This window comes from Anolis carolinensis, chromosome 2 (assembly GCF_035594765.1).
Source record: "Anolis carolinensis isolate JA03-04 chromosome 2, rAnoCar3.1.pri, whole genome shotgun sequence".
NCBI lineage: Eukaryota > Metazoa > Chordata > Lepidosauria > Squamata > Dactyloidae > Anolis > Anolis carolinensis.
Window position 1 is genome coordinate 83,354,161 of NC_085842.1, and position 20,005 is coordinate 83,374,165.

General features: G+C 38.6%; 1 protein-coding gene across 3 annotated transcripts in view; it reads left to right on the forward strand.

The window, feature by feature from the left end:
* The window catches only part of cacna2d2 (calcium voltage-gated channel auxiliary subunit alpha2delta 2), an 839,819-nt gene that overhangs the window by 613,991 nt on the left and 205,823 nt on the right, over window positions 1-20,005 (forward strand). For all 3 annotated transcript variants that reach the window (XM_008105051.3, XM_008105052.3, XM_062973861.1), the window contains one exon: window positions 10,755-10,893. In XM_008105051.3, coding sequence (XP_008103258.2) covers window positions 10,755-10,893 — 139 coding nt within the window. The remainder of the gene's footprint in view (window positions 1-10,754; window positions 10,894-20,005) is intronic.

Consider the following 20,005-nt stretch of genomic DNA (forward strand, 5'->3'; position numbering starts at 1 on the left):
TGTAGTTAATCACTTTTATGATATTGTTATGTGTTTTTATTTTTTTGTTTTTATTTTATATATTTTGTATACTTGTATTCTGAGCTTGGTCCCCATGTAAGCTGCCTCAAGTCCCTTCAGGAAGATGGAGACGAGTTATAAAAATAAAGTATTATTATTATTATTCCCTACAGCTTTGTTATACTGTCAGAGGGCTTGTTCCACAACATATTATGATAATGAAGAGCCTTTCTGCAGACATGGCCTGTTTTCTGAATCTGTTCACAAAACACAGTTTCAGAATTAATCAGAGGAAAGTCAAAGGAGCATTAGAATGGTTGGGCTAGTGGCCAATGCTTTCCGGAGGTGGAATGTGTGGCCAGTGTGTTCTTCATTCAGCTTGAATGATAGTTTGTTACCTGATTTGTTACAACCGGTTCTGATATGTGAGTTGCCAGCAATGTCTCTAATCCTTACTTCACCTTGTATTTTTCTTACAAAGGTTAGCAGCAGCAACTATTCATTGGTAATAATAAAAATGCCTCCCTCTACCTCCATCCAAAAGTAATCTCTACCTCCATCCAAAAGACCCTTCAGTAGTTCTTTCTTCATCTCCTCATATCTAGGATATCAGCTTATCTTAGATCACAAATTCCTGCTCCAAATATTGCCGTGGGTTAAACATATGTCTGCCAAAACCTTGGTCCCTTCTTCTCACCTATGTATTATTTTCCCATTAGAAAATAATTCTCTGATGCAACCACTTGCTGCCAGTTTCCTTCTAGATGAATTAAAAGAGTCTGCTGGCTTCATTAGCTCATTAATTTCTTTTTAACAGTTTTTTTAAGCTGGCATCTGGCATTATCCAGAGAGTCAGCTGGAAAAAAAGGCTAATCAGCTGATTCAAGCAGAGACCTGGGGAATTAATACCAACATTTTATTATTATTATTCTGGTCCATTTGAGGGGAACACTGTTTCCATTGCCTTTTCTCAACAGGGATCTTTTGAGTAGTTCTCCTGTCTTCCTTCCCTGTTTTTTCTGAGCTGTTCTCTCAGGTTAGGAAAATAACAATTCCTTCATGTGTGGTTTTTCACTTTCATAGGGGTCCTGTGCCCCTAGCCCCAGTGAATGTGAAGGGCTGACTGTTATAGTTAATTTAAAAACCATCTAAAGACCTATTTCTTCTGGCAGGCCTCTCCAGCCTGTTTTAAGCATGAATTTTTAACTAGTGTCCTTTGTTTAATTTCTGTTTTGTGTATTTTAATAAATATTTTAAATAAATATGTTTTAATATGTGTATTTGTGGTATTTTTACAATGTTTATGTGTTTTAATTATGCTATAATCCACCTCGAGCCATGAGGAGAGGTAGTAAGAAGCATTATTGTTGCTCCTGTTGTTGTAAATTGAGACACACTGGTTCTTCACTGTGAACCATCCAAGGACTTGTCTTCTTCCATGCTTGCTGCATTGTACCGCCAAGACCGTATGATGGACAATTTGTTTTCTCTTTTCTGATCTGTTTCTCAAAGGCATCAGAGTAGGGAGCAATTATTATCCTGTTTGTTTTACAATAACTATGGAATCCCCTTAACATTCTGGATTCATGTCTTTCCCTTGTCCAGTATAGTGTGTTATTCTGAGGTGGCATCTCTTCAGCCATTATAGAAGACCAGAGGGAACTATTCGGTTCCATCAGACAAAACCTTCTCTTGGAGATGAGACTGTAGCCCAGTTTCTGGTGTTTCAAATTCACTTGATAGTTGCAATTGCAATGAAAAGACCAATTAGATGTGAGATGTATTTGGAAAAGAATGCAAGCAAGACAGTGTTATGTGAATGCTTATTTCTAATACCTGTCTTGGCATTCCTATTCATGTAAAATTAAGTGGTTGGAAGAAAGGGGAAAGCTTTTAAGCAATCAGATGAGCACTTTATAGTCTGTGGCTCACAGTAATTACTGGCCCTGTATCTTTATGGCAGTGTTGGTTGGATCTCTGCTTCTGGCCAAGCCTGGCAGGAACCTAGCTCTCAAAATACTTGTAGTTTGCAAATAGCCCACTCCAGTCTTTCAAGAGATGTGCTGGAACAAGAAATATACTATGTGGAGAAGGGAGTAAGATGCCAGCCAAATTACCCTGGAAAGCTCTCTGCCTCACAGAGCAGATTGCCATAAAGCAGAAACCATGGACAGGGAAACAGCTAAGAAGAAAGTGATACCTTTTCTCACAACAAATGACATGAAAAGTTTGAATTCTTCCTGTCATCTCTCAAGTCTCTGTTGTGAGAGATCATAAGGGTGGTCAATAATAACCTAGTTCAACCTCTCTGTGAAAATCAAATCTAATGCAGAGCATAAATAGGATTCCAGATTTTGTTTTTGTTTTTTCAAGGATAGGAGTTAGGATGAAGCATGCCTCTGCTATGTCCTCCGTAGTCATATTTACAGAGCTAAAATTAGCCTTTGCTTCAAAACCAGACAATATCTAGCAGCATCAATAGATGTGATGTTTGAATACAAGAGCATTATTAGCCTGGCTTTTTGTCAGAAAAGAAGGCTTTTGAACATCTTGTTACAAAATAATAATCATCTAATGTTTGCGGGAGTGTCTAACACATACTGAGCATTACAGATGACAGCAATAAACAGGTCCTTCTTGCCATCTCAGAAACTAAATTATGCCTTATGAATCACCAAAATGGATTTAATCCATTGGCCACATACAAAAGAACTGGTTTCAAGAGCATAGTGCATTGCGTATAATTGAATATCAAAGTCAGCATTGTCCTGGCCATTGTGTTTCTGATTTCTAAGCACAGTCGTAAAAACTGGATGGTGAAGAAAGCTGATAGAAAGAGAATCAACATATTTAAATAGTTCTATGGGTACTGTAAACTGCTAAAAATACATCATCAGGTGTTAAAGCAAATGAAGCCTCTGCACTCCCTAGAAGTCAAGATAACTCACCTGAGATTGTTGTGCTTTGACCACATAACGAGAAGACAGAGTTACTAGAAAAGACAATAATGCTTGATGAGGTGAAGGACAGTAGGAAAAGAGAAAGTCCATATTCCAGATGGATAGACTCAATCAAGGAAGCCATGGCCAGAATCTGCAAGACCTGAGCAAAACTGTTGGTGAAAGGGTAGCTTGGGGGCTCTTATTCATAGAGTTGCCGTAAGTCAAATACAGTATGACTTGATAATAGTATAAAAAGCCAGCAATATTAAAAGCGAGCTTAGTGTAGTGGTTTGAATGTTGGGCTTGGGTCTGGGAATTAGGGTTCACCCCCCCCCCTCCCAAACCATAGCCTTAGGTGAGTCACAGTATCTGGATGAGCTTTTAGCAGAATTTTGTCCTTCCCTTTCTCTGAGGCTGAGAGAGTGTGACTTGCACAAGGTCACTCCCTTCCTACTTTACTGATCATTATTTCAAATGAGTCATGCCGTGTTATGATATGCCAGTTCAGCGTAGTCATTATGACTTCTAAATATCATTTCGTCTTGATCTTTTCTGAGACAGAGTAACTTGGGGGCTCTTATTCATAGAGTTGCCATTGAGGTACTCCACGGTATCTGCAGAAGTCTCCTCTAACACCATATTTCAAACAAGTTGGTTTTTTTCTTGTTCTCTTTCTTCACTATCCAGCTTTCACTACTATAAATAAAAATCACAAGCATTATACCATAGATGATAGTGATCTTTCCACTTGAGGATCTTATCTAGTTCCTTCATAGCTACCCTTACAAGTCTAAGAGTGCATCTGCACTGTAGAATTAATGCAGTTTAACACCACTTTAAGAGCCATAGCTCAGTATTATGGAATCACAGGAGCTGTAACTTTACAATGCCTCCAGTCTTCTCTCCCAAAGAGAGCTGGTACCTCATCAAAGTACACCTCTTATCTTTCTATGATATTGAGCTATGGTAGTTAAAGTGGTGTCAAACTGTATTAATTCTAGTATAGATACACCTGTAGTCTTCATCTGATTTCTCAAGTCTCTATTTTGTTTTACAGCTGAGCCAAAGTATTTTAAAACATGGCCTGTTTTGATATTGTCACTATCCACTTTAAAATTATGTGAGGAAGAACCTGGGAAAGACCTCTGTCTGACCTTTACAGTACTAAATCATTACAAGAGAACACATATCACATAACTATAGTCTTCTACAAGGTTCAGGGGCTAATTTTCTGGTGGAAAATTGTGGCGTAATTTTGACTTTGGAAAATTGTGAGGTTTTTTTTTATATTAACATAGCAGCAATTTTTTAAAGAGTGAGGCTTTCAGAAGAGGCAATCTGTTCTTTTCAGCGAAAAAGAGACATCTAGAAAAGTTGGGATCTATGTGTTGCCAACTCATCTGCATTAGGCAACTAGTGGATAATATTAAGCCAGATGGAAAGTGGCTTTATACTGTAAAGCCATTAGTCTTATTATTAGTAAGACGTTTCCAGACAGGGCAAATGTCTCTTGTGATCCATTGCTTAATGGTTATGCATTATTCTTAGTATCCAGTAATCTCAGCTGCAGGGTTTGTGACCTCTGGTTTTTAGGACATATTCAGAAATTGATTAGGTTCAGATTTAAAATTCCTTTTTCAAAAAATGCCTATGAAGAACTAAGCCTTCTTTCTAAATAAGTAATTGATATGATATGCAATCATAGTGTCATTGTACTTCTCCAGCCTAAACCATGAACTTCCATGCAGAAACAGTAAAGAAAGTTTCCATGCATGCCCTAAGCCCCATGATTTATCTTTTGGGGTTAATTTTCTAAAATCCTAGCTACTAATGCTAGGAAATGGAAGTCTTCAGTAGACAACATCTGCATTTTTATATCACAAAATGCCCCTTGCACTAAGGAGATTTTGGTTAATACATTGTTATTATGTATTTTCGGTATCACAGATAAAAGCCTTCTGCTAGATATAAAGAGGAAGTACAAAAAAGATGAAGGGGAAAAAATGCTGAAAAGTAGCCATTGCTTGACAAACTAAACAGCAACACCATAACTACCTAAATAAATCTTCATCTCAGATTTTAAGGACCACAAAACAGTCTGAAAGAATCATAGAATGATAGAGTTAGAAGAGACCTCATCGGCCATCCAGTCCAACTCCCTGCCAAGAAGCATTCAATCCTATCTTGAAATGAAGTTACTAAAGTCAGGAAAAATACATTTTAAAAGAGACATGACACTTAGACAAGAATTTGTAAGGGGCAAAACTTTGGCAGAATTTATCCATAGATAACCACTGCCAAAGTTTGCCCTTTCCATCCTTCTAACTTAGATTCTGTAGTAAGAGTCAACAGAGGCCAAAACCATTTCAGGAAAAGCTATCCAAATCCCTTCTGTTTTTCTCCTCATCATAGCTTCTGAAAGTAGAACAGAAACAGAAAGTCTGCTAGAAAATGACTAAAGCCATTAGACCATTTCCCAATAAAAATCACATTAAACAAAGTTATGGCCAAAGCAGAGAACCTCTGGTACAGGAAATCTTTGCATCAATCTTCACTGCGCATGGCATCAGGGAGACACTAGCAGCAGAGAAAGTGTCATAAATTGATGTGTCAGAAGAAGCATTTTAGAGCAAATAAATGAAAGAGTAATATGTCACCAGCACCAGATGGCATTCATCTGAGAGCTCTGAAGGAACTCAAATATGAAATTGCAAAACAACTAACTGCAGTATGAACCCTTCTCACTATATTCGGCATCTGTACAAAGAAGCTTAAGAGAAAATAATATAATGGCAGTTTTTGAAAAGAAGCTAGAGAAGTGAAACTTTAAGTTACATGCAGCACTGACACAAATCAGTAAAATCTCTAATAATAAACATATGGCCACTTTGTTACATGCCATATGTTATGTTAGAAGCATGGGATTTTTTTCCAGATGGAAGACATTTCTTGCACAGTCATTTGAGGGGGCTATTATTTGCAAAAAAAGTGCATGGGTTTTGCACACAAAACAGCATTTTCTGCAGAAAAATGTTCTTTTCTTCATCAAAAAAAATAACCCTTTCTGCTCAGAAATGTAAGGATGTAAGAATGTCTCATGGTACCAATATAGGCAGATACAAGAATACTATCGGAAAGATATAAAAATTGGTTTTTCAGAGAATAATACTGGAAAAGAAAGCAATTACAAAAGTTTATAAAATTTTGATACAATGGTCTACAGAGACAGAACAGGTAAAAGATTGCATGATAAAATGGGCAGTAACTCTAGGTCACACCATAAAAATGGAAGATTTGGAGAAGATTTGAAACCAAAAATTAAATTATATGTATTCATATGATCTTAAGGAAAACTGGTACAAAATGATGTACCAATGGTATATGACACCCCAAAAATTAGCCAAGTGTTATAAAAATATACAAGAAAAATGTTGGAAATATGAAACCCAAGTGGGTACTTTCTACCATATGTGGTGGAGCTGTAAAAGGGCAAAAGAATTCTGGAAAATAATACATGAAACAACACAGAACATTCTTAAAATTAAATTCCAATCGAAACCGGAGTACTTCCTATTAGGAATAACTGATATGAACCTTGAAAGAAACCAAGAAATTCTATTTAACTATTTTACCAAGACAGCCAGAATAACCTACGCAAGAAAAATAGAAAACAAAAGAACTACCAATGAAAGAAGACTGGACATTAAAGGTTTTAGACATAATGAATATGGACAATTTAACTTATTTTTTGTAGACCCATCAAGGCAAACCAAAAAGAAAAACAAACTGGACTTTATTTTAAAAGTACATGAAACAAGAAGCTAATTTCACAAATAAATTTTGACGGAAAGGAATTCAACAACTAAAAGAAACAGAATTAAACCCAGAAGAGAACGGAGGTTCAACAATATACCCCATTTTTATTTTTTTATTTTGCTGTGTTTTTTTTTCTTTTTCTTTCTCTGACTTGTAGTATTTTTTGTGTTAGTATATTCCCATACCCCATTCCTTCCCTTTTTCCTCTTTTTTTTCTCCTAGTATACCCTGTAATATTACCCTATAGCCTTCTTACCCAATCCTTTTTTCCCTAACACCTACTTATCTTACTTATACCCATTTTTATAAAAACTTCAATAAATATTATTTAATCCAAAAATGTAAGGATGTTCATCTCATCAGGGTTTCCTGATGGTTGGGAACCCCTTTGATCATTGATCATTTTCATAAATTCAAGTATTCTTTCTGTTCCTATTTGTTTGGCAGAAATCTCCAAATCTTAAATTTTCCAAAACGCAAGAGTGAGCAATGTTGTTTGTTCCTCCAGGTGTTGCTGGATTGCTACACAAACTGAGCATTGCTAATTTTAAGGGATGATGAGAATTATAGTTTAAGGGTGTTTTGATCTTAAAAGACTGGAAAAGACATTTTCTTCCTAGGTAAGACAACACTTTCTACATTCTCAGTAGCAAGGACTTCTTGTAGGACATATCCACCTCGATCATATGACTAAAGGACTGAGTGGGTGTGTTTTTAAAATAAAAATTGATTTTCAACTCTTATGTATCTTTGTAAGAATTTATTGTTTTCTAAAATATCCATGGAATTAACATATCAAGTGCATGTACCAACAAGAGCTTCTTTTACAGGAAAGAGTGTAACTTCATGAGGTAGAAATTTCCCACAGAAAAGTGACAGGAGAAGTTCTGAACCATTTCTAAACCGCCCTTATTCACAAGCCATTAGCTCACCTCCACACCCACAGGACTTATTTTTCTATGATTCAAGTTTAAGTGCCATGGCAATATCTTGTGGAACCTGGGAGTTGGAAGTGTCGGAGGGAGAATTAAGTCTTTGCTGAGAGAACTCTAGAGCTGTATTTCCCAAATTCTGGTCCTTCTAGGTTTTGGATTTTAACTCCCGGAGGCCTCAGCTACTTTAAGGGATGAGCACTGATTCTGGGACCTAAAGTCCACCTGGAAGATCAGAGTTTGGCGAACACTGCTCTGGAGCCTCACCAGACTACAAATTCCAGGATTCCATGAGATGGAATCATGGCAATTAAAGGGGAATAAAGTGTTGTAACTGTGTGGTATGTGTGGGCCCCTGAATTCAAAGTTGGCATTCCCACTCTTTTCACTAGCACCAGCCTGAGAAGATCGAGATTTCTCGGTTCAGAAACCTTTACTATTTTTGCCACTCCCAATAGGTTAAATCTCCATACAAAGAACATATGAGCCTTTCTTTCAGTGACTGCCAAAGCTGTGGCAATCCTTACAGGGGAAAGGAGAGAGAAGTCGGGTGTGAAAAAGCAGACACATTTCCCCATCTCAGCTGCAAGGAGTTTGCCATGTTTTTCGCTACCATAATTAAATATTGTTTGCATTGCTTATTGACAGAGCACTAAGCTCCACTTCGTTTTAATTTGTTCTTTGATAGTCGCCATTCGCTGCTAATTGATTTTGGGGGGGAATCTGATTTAATGCTTACTGTGATGCCGAAAACAGAGAGGCAAAGTTAAACAGAGCCAAGAAATGAGCCCAAAATCAGTGCATCTTCTTAGCCAGTTTGCTTTACAAGCCATCTCTGGCTGATGCAGAAAATCTGCATTTATAAGAGATTTAGCAGCTATTCTACTCCCAACCTTTTCCAGCCACAGCTCCTGCTGTTCCTGCTGTTGCTATGGAGTTTACTAGAGGAGGGCTCAGAGAAGTACAAATGTCTTGGTTTCCCAGCAACGTACACTATAGGGAACAGGATGGGACCATTGACTGTGAGGAAAACACTGGTGGTGACAATGGACGGTAGAAATTAGGAACATGTATCAAGAGCAAAATGGCTTGAGTGCAAAACCCAGCTCAACCAAGTACATGTTTGATTATCCTAAGCATGCTCTTATGTTTCAGCTTCCATTTTATTACTAGCAGCAGCAATAGTAGCAGCAGCAGCAGCAGCAGCAACAACAACAACAACAACAACAACAACAACAACAACAACAACAACAACAACAACCCAACCAGCAATAGGGCCCATCTGCAGAATTGTTATAAGAATAATTTAAAGGCTCTCAGTATTAGGAATAATGTTGACATTTTCAGCAAGGTTAATTTCCTGTGGTTCTTTCTGTACCACTCGTAATATCTATGAAAGTCAAGAACCTGTTTGTTTTGGCTAATGGAATAGGCAAGCAGTGCAACCAGCCATTGCCTCTCTATCTGAATATACATTTCACATTGCAACCTGAATGGCTAGATGCCTGTGACTCATTCCATCTCCAGCCTCGATCTTGGGACAAATTTCGTAGAAGACCTCATAGCCCTAAGAACAAGTAGACAACACTTTGGATCTCTCTGCTTCTTGTCTAGATCCCTCCTCTATTTATTGTTCTGGCTAGTCTAATGAAGATTTCTAGAGAACTTCAAAGCTTGCCCATTTTTATGCATTTTCAGTGTACCTTAAAATGATCTTGCCCAACTGGTGGTTCTAATTTTATGGGGGAAAGGTTGTGGGTCCTCCTGACAATACACTTAAGATGTCTAGAATCAACTTGTCTAGCCTTACCGTCATTTTGTTCTATATAGTTTAATTAAACATTCTGCACAACTAGGAAGACTGCCAATTTTTCTGGCTTGCCCACTCCTATAATAGTATAATAATAAAATAATAAAACTTTATTTATATACTGCCCTATCTCCTCGAGGGACTCAGGGTGGTTTCCAATATAACAGAAACATGCAAGAAGTTAAAACCATACAGCAATTGGGACTTTATTTATTTATTTATTTACAGTATTTATATTCCGCCCTTCTCACCCTGAAGGGAACTCGGAGCAGATCACAATGTACACATACATGGCAAACATTTAATGCCATATGAACATAGAGACAGAGACACAGAGGCAATTTAACCTTCTCCAGCTTCCAGCTTCCTGAGGGTATGTTCGATTCTGGCCACTGGGGAAACAGCTGCTTCATCATCCACTGTGACGCTGAGTCCATTGATACTTCCTCTTTCCAAACACTGCTGGACAATTTTTATGGTTTTGTAAATTAGTTAAATTAGCCTCTCCACATAAGTGGGACCTAAATTTCCTACTAGATAGATGCAACTATCTTTCGGATTGCTTAGATCAACAATGAGTAGGGCTATTTTTTATTTTAATGGTTGGGTGCTCACACAGGCTGGCCTCGAACTCATGACCTCTTGGTCATAGTGATTTATTGCAGCTGGCGACTAACCAGCCTGCACCACAGCCTGGCCCCTTATTATACCATTATATCACATAAACAGAAATAAATAAAACATATAATCAGTAACAAGAATTAAAACCTAATGACAAAAACTCCATCAATAACCCAGATACAATGTTCAGGATTGGGGTGGTCAACTATAAGGTGCTAGGTGTGTCAGATGCTACGGTACAGAGTGGGCAAGGAAGTGGGTAAAGTGCTAAGCGCTATGTGCTATGGTTGCACTGCAGTGACTGTCAATAAGCAGTGACTGAGAGAAACCTTTTACTTTTGCACAGTTACCGAACAGTATCACCTAAAGTGGCAAGAGTGGCACTGTTCAAGCATGCACCTACTCATTGTTCAGCTGCATTCTATAAAAGTGTGAGACACTGATGTCAGTAGTCCTTACCTAGCATTGGCAGCAAATCAACATTTATGCATTTGTTTTAAGCTGGCTTGCTCTATACCCTTCGCTTTTCCCTCCCCACTCAGCATCTGCTAGCAATCAGATATTACTTTTCAAGGCTAGTTCTGTAGAAAACTTACTTGAATTTTCACAGCATATCCTCTTTTCTTTCCCCAGGATGATCTAGATGGAGAAGAAATTGAAAGAGATACTTCTAACTCTTTGAAGCTGGAATTCACAGATGATGAAAATTTTAAAACCAAGGTTAACTACTCTTATGCTGCTGTGCAGATACCTACAGACATCTACAAAGGCTGTGAGTTCCACAAAACTTTTCCACAAAACTCTTCATATTGAGACTGGAGACAACAATCACATAGGGCAGAAGAACTGCAAATCTGATGTCCATAGATTCAAGCTTCCTATATAAGACAGAGAGGATTAATGGATTAATTTATCTTTGGAATTAACAAAAAATCGTTTATCCCTACCTATGTGATTGATGCCAGGGTGTCTTGAAAGTATCTCATAAATAGGATCACCTACATGGTGGTGATGGATAGATTCCCCACTCTCCAGCAACAAAAAGGGGGGAAATGCACTAACTGACTTATACAGAAAGGGATGTTTGCTTCATCCTTTGCTTGTATCATATGAGATTGTCTCTTGGCTGCTTACTTTATTCTCCTCCCTGTGGTCAGTTTTTATTCCTGCTCTTCTCTTACTCTCCTGTTGTTTGTGACTATAGTTCCCATCACCCATAGCCAACATGATCAACAGTCAGAGACATTGTAGTCCAAAACATCAGGAAAGTATCAAACTTTGGCAAGTAACTAAAACCAAGTATCCAATTGCATGGTGGGGATTTACATTTCAAAGAGATATGTGATGCATGATTATGGCTCCATTTCCACGTGCTTCCAAAACAGGAGACTATAGGAGTCCCACAGAGCCCATACATGACATAAGGGCACTTCTGGTAGGACTCTGTGGTAGTCAATTTCCACAGTGCATGGAAATGGAGCCCTAAATCTGTCTTCGGGACTTTGATGTTACCCATCTCCAAATGGAGAAAAGCAGGAGAACGAAGAGGAAAGACAGACATCCATGCAGAAAGGATATGGGATGGCTGACCACCCCAGAAGAAGGGGAAAGACAGCAGGGAATGTGGTAAGGCGGTTCCCTCTGCTTTCCCACACTTCCCCCCTGTTTGTGGGATGAAGTGCTCAGACAGACTTAAGTGCACTGAAATTAATGGATTTGAAACCTGCCTCACTCTGTTCTCAATGATTGTAGGCACAGGCTGGGATTCTGTTGGACTGGCATGTAGGCTAGTGAGTGGGAAGAAAACTGTGTATGCATCAGCAATAAAGTAAGAATTTGCCTGCAGCAAAATTCTTTATATGAACACAAGATCTTTTAAAGCCCACAAATAATAAAAATAATTAAACATTGCACAAAAATTCTTGTAATATAACCTGGGGAGAAGAAAACTTTTGAAATATTTCCATTTGCATATAGCAAACTGCACACAAACATTGCAGTGATATGTTTTTAGGCCAGCCAAAAGGCTTACAATATACTATATGAACTTTCAAAGCTAGCAAGCTTTTTTTTTAACCAGGCATTGTTGTTTATATTCATTTTAGGGTAAGAATGTTGACAGAATGCCACAGAGATGCATCTTTCTTGAGATATTGACGCTTTTGCCTGCCAAACCTCCCTATACTACCATTTTAAATTGAGCGTCAGTAAAATAAAACCTAATAAAGCTATCACTGCAATGTGGTTTTTGGGTTTTTTTATGAAGTTCTTATATTTTGCTACATAACTGACATGGCTTCCTCTGGATGCCCATCTTTCATTTTCATATAGGAAAATGAAATCAGGTAAATGTTACATCTCTACTCTGGAGCTCTTTCTTTCTAGATTAAAGGGACCCCTGATGGCATCTTTATGTTTTTTATTTTTGAAAGCTACAGCTACTTTGCATTCTATAGGGCAGAGTCACAAATGAGGATGGCCAGCTAAAGCTTACATTATGAGCACAGTGAGAATCAAGAGGAGTAATGCTTTCCACCACAGGTTGAGACAGTGCCTGGGGTTGCTTGGCTTCTACGTTCTTGTTATGCACACATTCCTGCATGGGATGTTGTGCAGCAAAAGCTGTTCTTTCTGAGAAGGAAAGGGTCATACATTCATTTGTTGCTCTTGTTTACCATCAAGTAGACTTTGATTTATGGTGACACTATGAATGACAGACTTCCAAGAGCTCTGGTCATCAAATGTTCTGCTGAGGTCTTGCAAACTCAAGGTTGTGGCTTTCTTGAGTGAATCAATCCACCTGTTCTGTGCTGTCCCTGTTTTCCTGCTGTCCCCCAGAATTATAGGCACATAACCTTTATTTCCCCACTTCCACATACTATGGAGATGTGATTGCTTATTCGTCCCATGTCTCTGATTGGACCATGCTATTGTTTGTATCCATGGGTGGTTCTAGATGAAAGCTTCTGTGGCTCCCTTCCTTCAGCCCTCCAGTTCACCTTTCCAACAGCCACACACTGTTGGCATGGATAACATTTCTTTGTAGCTGATGTTTGTTTCTGGGCACAACACAGAGAAGCAGAACAAAGAGCAGCAGGTGGCAATGTGTATACAGAATGGTAGCCTGATGGAGGTCCCTTGGTATTGGAGTCTCAATTTTTCTCTGACAAATGACTATTGAATGAAGTTCTCACAAGCCCTCCTTTCTCACCATAGTCCAGGCAAGGGGAGAAGGTGGGTGTACACATTTTGGAGATGTAACACATTTTAGAAAGTACAGCTCTTGATCTCTCTTTAATGGAAGCTTTGAAAATCAAAATGGTTAAGTCTTCTGTACCTGCTAGATTTGAGACTGTAATGTGCTTTGAAAAATTCCCCATTCAGTCAGTTAGAAATCTAATCAAAAGCAAGGCTTTTTCTGCCTTTCAGCTAGATTGGAAGCTTGGGAGGAGGGAGTTTTCATTTTAGACTCAAATAGTATCTTTGTCCAAGAAGCTAATTCTGCCCAACATAACCTTGATGGCAGAAAGTATGCTGTTAAATCAGATTTGTTGAGTCAAACTAGCTGCCGGTAACTCACTCAAATGTGAAAGTGTTTGTCCTTTTTTAATATAAAAGGGCATAAAGGAATTCTAGATCCACCATGTTGTAGTGCAGTGGTTCTCAACCTGTGGGTCCCCAGGTATTTTGGCCTACATCTGGCATACCAGCTGTTAGGATTTCTGGGAGTTGAAGGCTAAAACATCTGGGGACCCCCAGGTTGAGAACCACTGTTGTAGTGGTTTGGAGCATGACTCTGGATTCCAGGGTTCAATTCCCGTCTCAGCAATGGAAACCAGAAGGTTATCTTAGATTACTCACTCACTCTCAGCCCCAGAAAACCTCACAATATGGTCACTATAACTTGGAAACAAGTCACACAACAACAGAAAGGAATCAAACTGCACATTTGAGACTACATAAAAAAGAAATTTCTAGTATATGTGCTTGTTGACCAATCTGTGTCATCAGGTGCAACATCTGATGAGATAGATTAAGTCCATGAGACTTAATGTTAGAAATTCCTTTTTCCCACTTAGTCACAAAGGTGATTCCAGATCCTTTTTCAATGGTCAGTCTGTTGAGGCATTGAGTAGACAACTATGAGTAGCTGGGGGATGGTGCACTTTTAAGTTCATCCCCCCCCCCCAATTCATTTTTGTTTTTGTTTTTTTGTGGGGGGGGGGTTGTTTTTTTTAAGAAGTTTATATAAAGGTTTTTTTTAAAAAAAGGTCCACATAGCTTTTTAAAAAGGCCCGCATAGTGAAAGCAATGGTATTCCCCATAGCAACCTATGGTTGCGAGAGCTGGACCATAAGGAAAGCTGAGCGAAGGAAGATAAATGCTTTTGATCTTTCATGCTGGAGGAAAATCCTGAGAGTGCAAGAAGATCCAACCAGTCCATCCTCCAGGAAATAATGCCCGGCTGCTCACTGGAGGAAAGGATATTAGAGGCAAAGATGAAGTATTTTGGCCACATAATGAGAAGACAGGAAAGCTTGGAAAAGACCATGATGCTGGGGAAAATGGAAGGAAAAAGGAAGAGAGGTCGACCAAGGGCAAGATGGATGGACGGTATCCTTGAAGTGACTGGTATGAACTTGAAGGAACTGGAGGCGGCAACGGCCAACAGGGAGCTCTGACGTGGACTGGTCCATGAGGTCACAAAGAGTCAGAAACAACTATGTGATTGAGCAGCAGCAAACATCTTCTACGTTCTTTAGTGTTTGGGAGATTTCAAGATTATTTTTAAAATCCAAATTTGAGATGAGAGCTGGAGGGATCTTTGGAAACCTAAAGAAGAACCCTAGGCCACACACTTTTTGCCCATAATGATTATAAATTATTGGTCATGTTTATGACTTACTTTTGAACAAGGATAGGAAGTGAGCTCAAGAACACCTCTTCTGTCTCTTTCTCTCTGAGTCATTCTTATTGTGGTATTTTAAGTCATCGTGTTTCCCATAGCAAGGTTGTTTCTCAGAACAACACATTCAAGCACCTACTTATACAAACCTGTTACAGGCACAAATGTATGGAAATTGAATAATTTTGGAATGATTGCACTGCATTGGTGTCAGTGGATTAGAAAGGGCAGTTCATTTTATTGTCTACCTAATCCAGACTGAGCAGCTAATGAAACAAGTCATAAGACTAGAAGGAGGAGACCTCGGGATGGGTTGCAGAATGAAATATTCATGATTTCCAGCCTCCAGTTGTTAATACTGAGCAAGTGTTGTTACCGTGCCAAAGTCATGTAAATCGACATAGTCCCATTGAATAAAATCAAATGAGAAATTCATTCACTCCTGAGATTTATGCCTTACTTAAAACGTCACTGTTGTCCTGATTGTCAGAATGTGATGGAGGTCAGTAAAGAAATGAAGATGGATTTCCATAAGAAAACATCTCACTATCGAGAAACAATTGGTTTGAGGCCATTTTGAAAGAGCACTTGATTTCATATGACTTCTATTACACATCAGGCACTCCAAATTTCTCACATATAAGAATCTCAGGGAGCAGGTCTGTTTCAGCTATACTTTTCACTCAACACAATGTTGGCAAAGAAATAGACACAGTTTCAGCACTACTGCTGCTAGTTTGCTTTCATTGTTCTGTTTTGCTGTGCTGGATATATGCTTTGCTAACTGACCTAAGCAAAAAAAAACAACCTTTCATCATCTGAAGCCCCATCTATACCAACCATTTAATACAGTTCAAAGCTAGCTTCAAAATGCTGTGACCAGACAACAAACTCCCACAAAACCACACGACATAAAGCCCTTTATGTGCAGCAGTGCCCTGTAATTAGTGGAATCACCCTCTGGGCCTCATGCTGGTTCCAGGATTTCCTGTGTACAGTGTTCCCTCACTACTTTGCAGTTCACTTTTCGCGGATTTGCTGTTTTGCAGTTTTTCAATAAACTCTAAAAGACTATTATAAATCATAAAAAATTACAATTTACAGCCTAAGAAAGGGAGGAAGGAGAAGCCAAAGGGAGAGAAAAGGGGCCCAAGCGGCAATGGGAGGAGAAGGAAGCGATTTATCAATATATAATTGGTTGATAAAGAGTTAAAATTGTGTATAACTACTAAAATAATGTATAAATATTAAAATAAATATAGTGTCCCTACTTCACGGATTTTCACTTATTGCGGGTGGTCCTGAAACCTAACCCCCATGATAAGTGAGGGAACACTGTAATCAATTGCCCAGCAAAGCCACTTTCTTCTGTGCCAGTTTGAAACTACATTAAATTGTGAGTGTAGATGGGGCCTTACTGGTTCACAGATGTTATTCTGAGCTAAATGGCATGCAGCCATTTCCCTCATCCATGCTCTACCATTAAGAATGCCTTAATGTGGTCTCTGCATGACATAGTAGCAAAGCTTGATTTGCTTGACCCAAAGACCTCTCTTCTTGTGTCATCCTGTCATTGGGAAATCCTCCTGCTGTTATGCCTAGTTAGTGCAATGAAGTGTTTCCAATGGTACTAAATAGCCAGGTATCCACTTCGGTGATATTGTTCCAAAGCCTTATTAAAAATGGAAATATACTTGAAGTACACTTATTTTTGTACCTCAGGACTATTTCAGACTTTGTGTTCCTTTTTCTTCAGTCAGTGGAAAACAGCTGGCCTGGAGTCCCACTTTGTATATTGCTTTTTAAAGGCTCTATTGACTGCAATATAAAATGAACCAGTTTCAGGTTTTCAGCTGAGCCATGTTTATCATGCACTGTGAAAAGAAGAAACAACTAGTTCTGGAGAGGTATCAAGTTTGACTGATGAAGCAACAAGAGTGGCCTGTGCTCTAGTGTGTCACTGTGTTGGGATTCACATTGATGCAGGAGTTATTGGCTTATCCTTCCAGAGAATGAACGATGGCAAATCTGTAAATGATGCCCTGTTTTATAGAAGATAAAAACTACAGGCTGCTTTGGAGAAACTGCCTGCAAGACATAAAATATGCAATATTGGTTTTTGTTTTGTTTTGTTTAATCCTGGTGTCTGATGAGAAGTTTTTGCAGTGAGATATTTGCTTTATAAAATACCCTGGGATAAAGAGTCTTTGGAGTCTATGGAAAACCAGTGGTTCTCAACCTGTGAGTCCCCAGGTGTTTTGGCCTACAACTCCCAGAAATCCCAGCCAGTTTGCCAGCTGTTAGGATTTCTGGGAATTGAAGACCACAAAATCTGGGGACCCACAGGTTGAGAACCACTCCTTTAAACTTTTGAAAAAGAGATAGAATCATTCATTACTAATTCTATCACTGCATTGCCCTGTTCCAGCTGCATGACCAATGGAATATTGGAGTGTTTTTCACCTCTGTTTTGTGTTAATGGGGAGCCATAAGAGAGGTTATGTGCCCTCCCCCATGCAGCCTGTTGATCTGAAAGTTCTTGCTAAACTTTCCACAGGAATTACAGACTACTATTTGTTATATGATTATCCCTTAAGCACATAAAAGTGAAGTGCCCTAAATAGCAAAGCACTACTTTCTGGTGCCATGTGTTACTCTGTCCCCATCATCTTCTCAGCAGGAAACTGTCTGAGAAATAACTCTATTGCACTCAATTGTTGATGTCTTGATCTTCCACATATATTGTTTTTTCTGATCCTCAAGGTCTCAGGAATACAGCTGTTGTTAGCATAATTGTTTCTAATGCATCTGCTTGTATAGGGCTTGGTAAAAAGCCTAAACACTATTGTTGTTCCTAAAAAGTATGCTACACTGATAAATTCTAGAATGTAAACTTCGAAAACAAGCAGAAAATTGGTGTAAAAATATAACTGTAGTAAATAATGCATTATACTCAGTTCACGCCTCTTTGAATATTATTTTTGGGTAATAGCCCAGAATCCACAACCAGGTAATGTAAAACTTACAGGAAATGTGCTCTGATTACAAGGGAGAAAAAAAAAGAAAATATATTGCCCCACAAAAAATCTTGGTTTAGGGCTTAAACTGGACATAGACATTTTATACTCTGTGGGATTGTTTGTAAGATTGATTAATGGAAATGAGAATCGTTTTGATATGAAAGAAGGGGTTTAGTATTTCCCCCATTTTCAAAAGGGAAAAAAAATCTATGAGTTGGACTTGAAAAGAGGTTTTCTACTAAGGCAGTGGTACTCAACCTGTGGGTCACCAGATGTTTTGGCCTTCAACTCCCAGAAATCCTAACAGCTGGTCAACTGGCTGGGATTTCTGGAGTTGTAGGCCAAAACACCTGAGGGCTCACAGGTTGAGAACCACTGTACTAAAGCAATGCATTGTTATAGAAGGATTTTTGTGAGCATTGCCAGCTTTATTTATTCTGCAATCTTAAAATGGGAAAAATAAATATTGACTCAACCCATGATAAGACCTGCCGTTAATACACCTCTTAAAACAATAGGACTTGTATATCACAACCAGTGTAGTTTCAGTAGGTCTTCTCTGAGAAGGAATAACATTGGATTTAGCCCATTGTTTAAATGCTAGCAATCATAACATGGAAATAAACAAGATGATTCTGAACTCCTAATGCAGGAAGGTTACAACTTAATAGTCATATGAGATAATACCCATGACTTGGAAAAGGATTGGTAGGAAATATACTTGTACAATTGTATTCTGCAAACACACTGAGATGTATATATCTTGGGAAGTGGGATAAAGTTCATATTTCCCAAGAACATTGAGTAGATATAAGTGAATATACCTGCTGCATATGAATTTTCTACAGAAAAGGTTTCTGGATTTCACCCAACCACCAAGTAATAAATATACATACTTTGTTTCACTGTAAACAGAGGGTACTTCTAGAGTGCTCTTATATACAGAATCTCCTCACCCTGTTTCTAGCTTAACCAACTGCTTCATGTCTCATCGCACAGGAGGGCAATGTCTCCTTCCATTTCAAGGAGACCTGCACACTTTTAAAACACTCCTTTCAATGGGATCTGTCCATCCTCTTTGAACCCCTATTCTCAAGGAGACCAACACACTTTTTAAACCCTTCTCTCATTTTCAATGAAATCTACACTGTTTTTAAACCACTAATGATGACAAAAGGGGCGTTAGCAGACCACCCACATGAATGCCCACACCGAAACACCACAAAATGAAGTGTCAGTGGATAAATCTACTACTTCCATCCCAAGGAAAAATACCAACTTTTAAGTGTTTCTATACACAGTTAGAGAAATGGAGTTGATTCCTGCCAGTCTTTCAAATCCACTCATTTACACATGCGCTGGAGATAGAATTTCATGAGCAACCCATGGAATGATTCATGCATCTTTTGATAGAATCTATCTGCACTCTTTGTCTTTGAAGTGTGTAAAAACAGAGGAAAACCTCCATCTGATGAGGGCCTAAATCTGCTCAGGTGCCTTTTTTTAGGCACAGTGTGGTAGCTGATTTGTGGTGTCATGTGTGGACAGTTTACTTTTGGCTCCTTAGTTTATTTTCATATCGCATTTTAATCCCAAAAAACAGGGCAGATATTTGTGGAATAGTCTGTTTCCATGGCCAATGTAATATGACTGCAAATATTGGCAAAATTCAGCTTGGCCTGAAAGATGTGCCCTCTCTTTTAGACACCTTTAGATCTAATCTCCCAAAAGAATGTCTAGTTGTTGCTACTATGAGCACATCCTTTTAATTATGGCTTTGAGCTCTGGGTGTGGCTTTTAACTTTGGAAATGGCTTTTAATCTTGGTTTACTGTTTTAGTGTGGTTTGTGTAATTGTGTTTTATTGATTTTATGATGATTTAATTTATGATTGTTTGTTTATACTGCCTATTTGCTTTGTTTATTATTTCATGTTGTTAGCCACCCTCAGTCTCCACA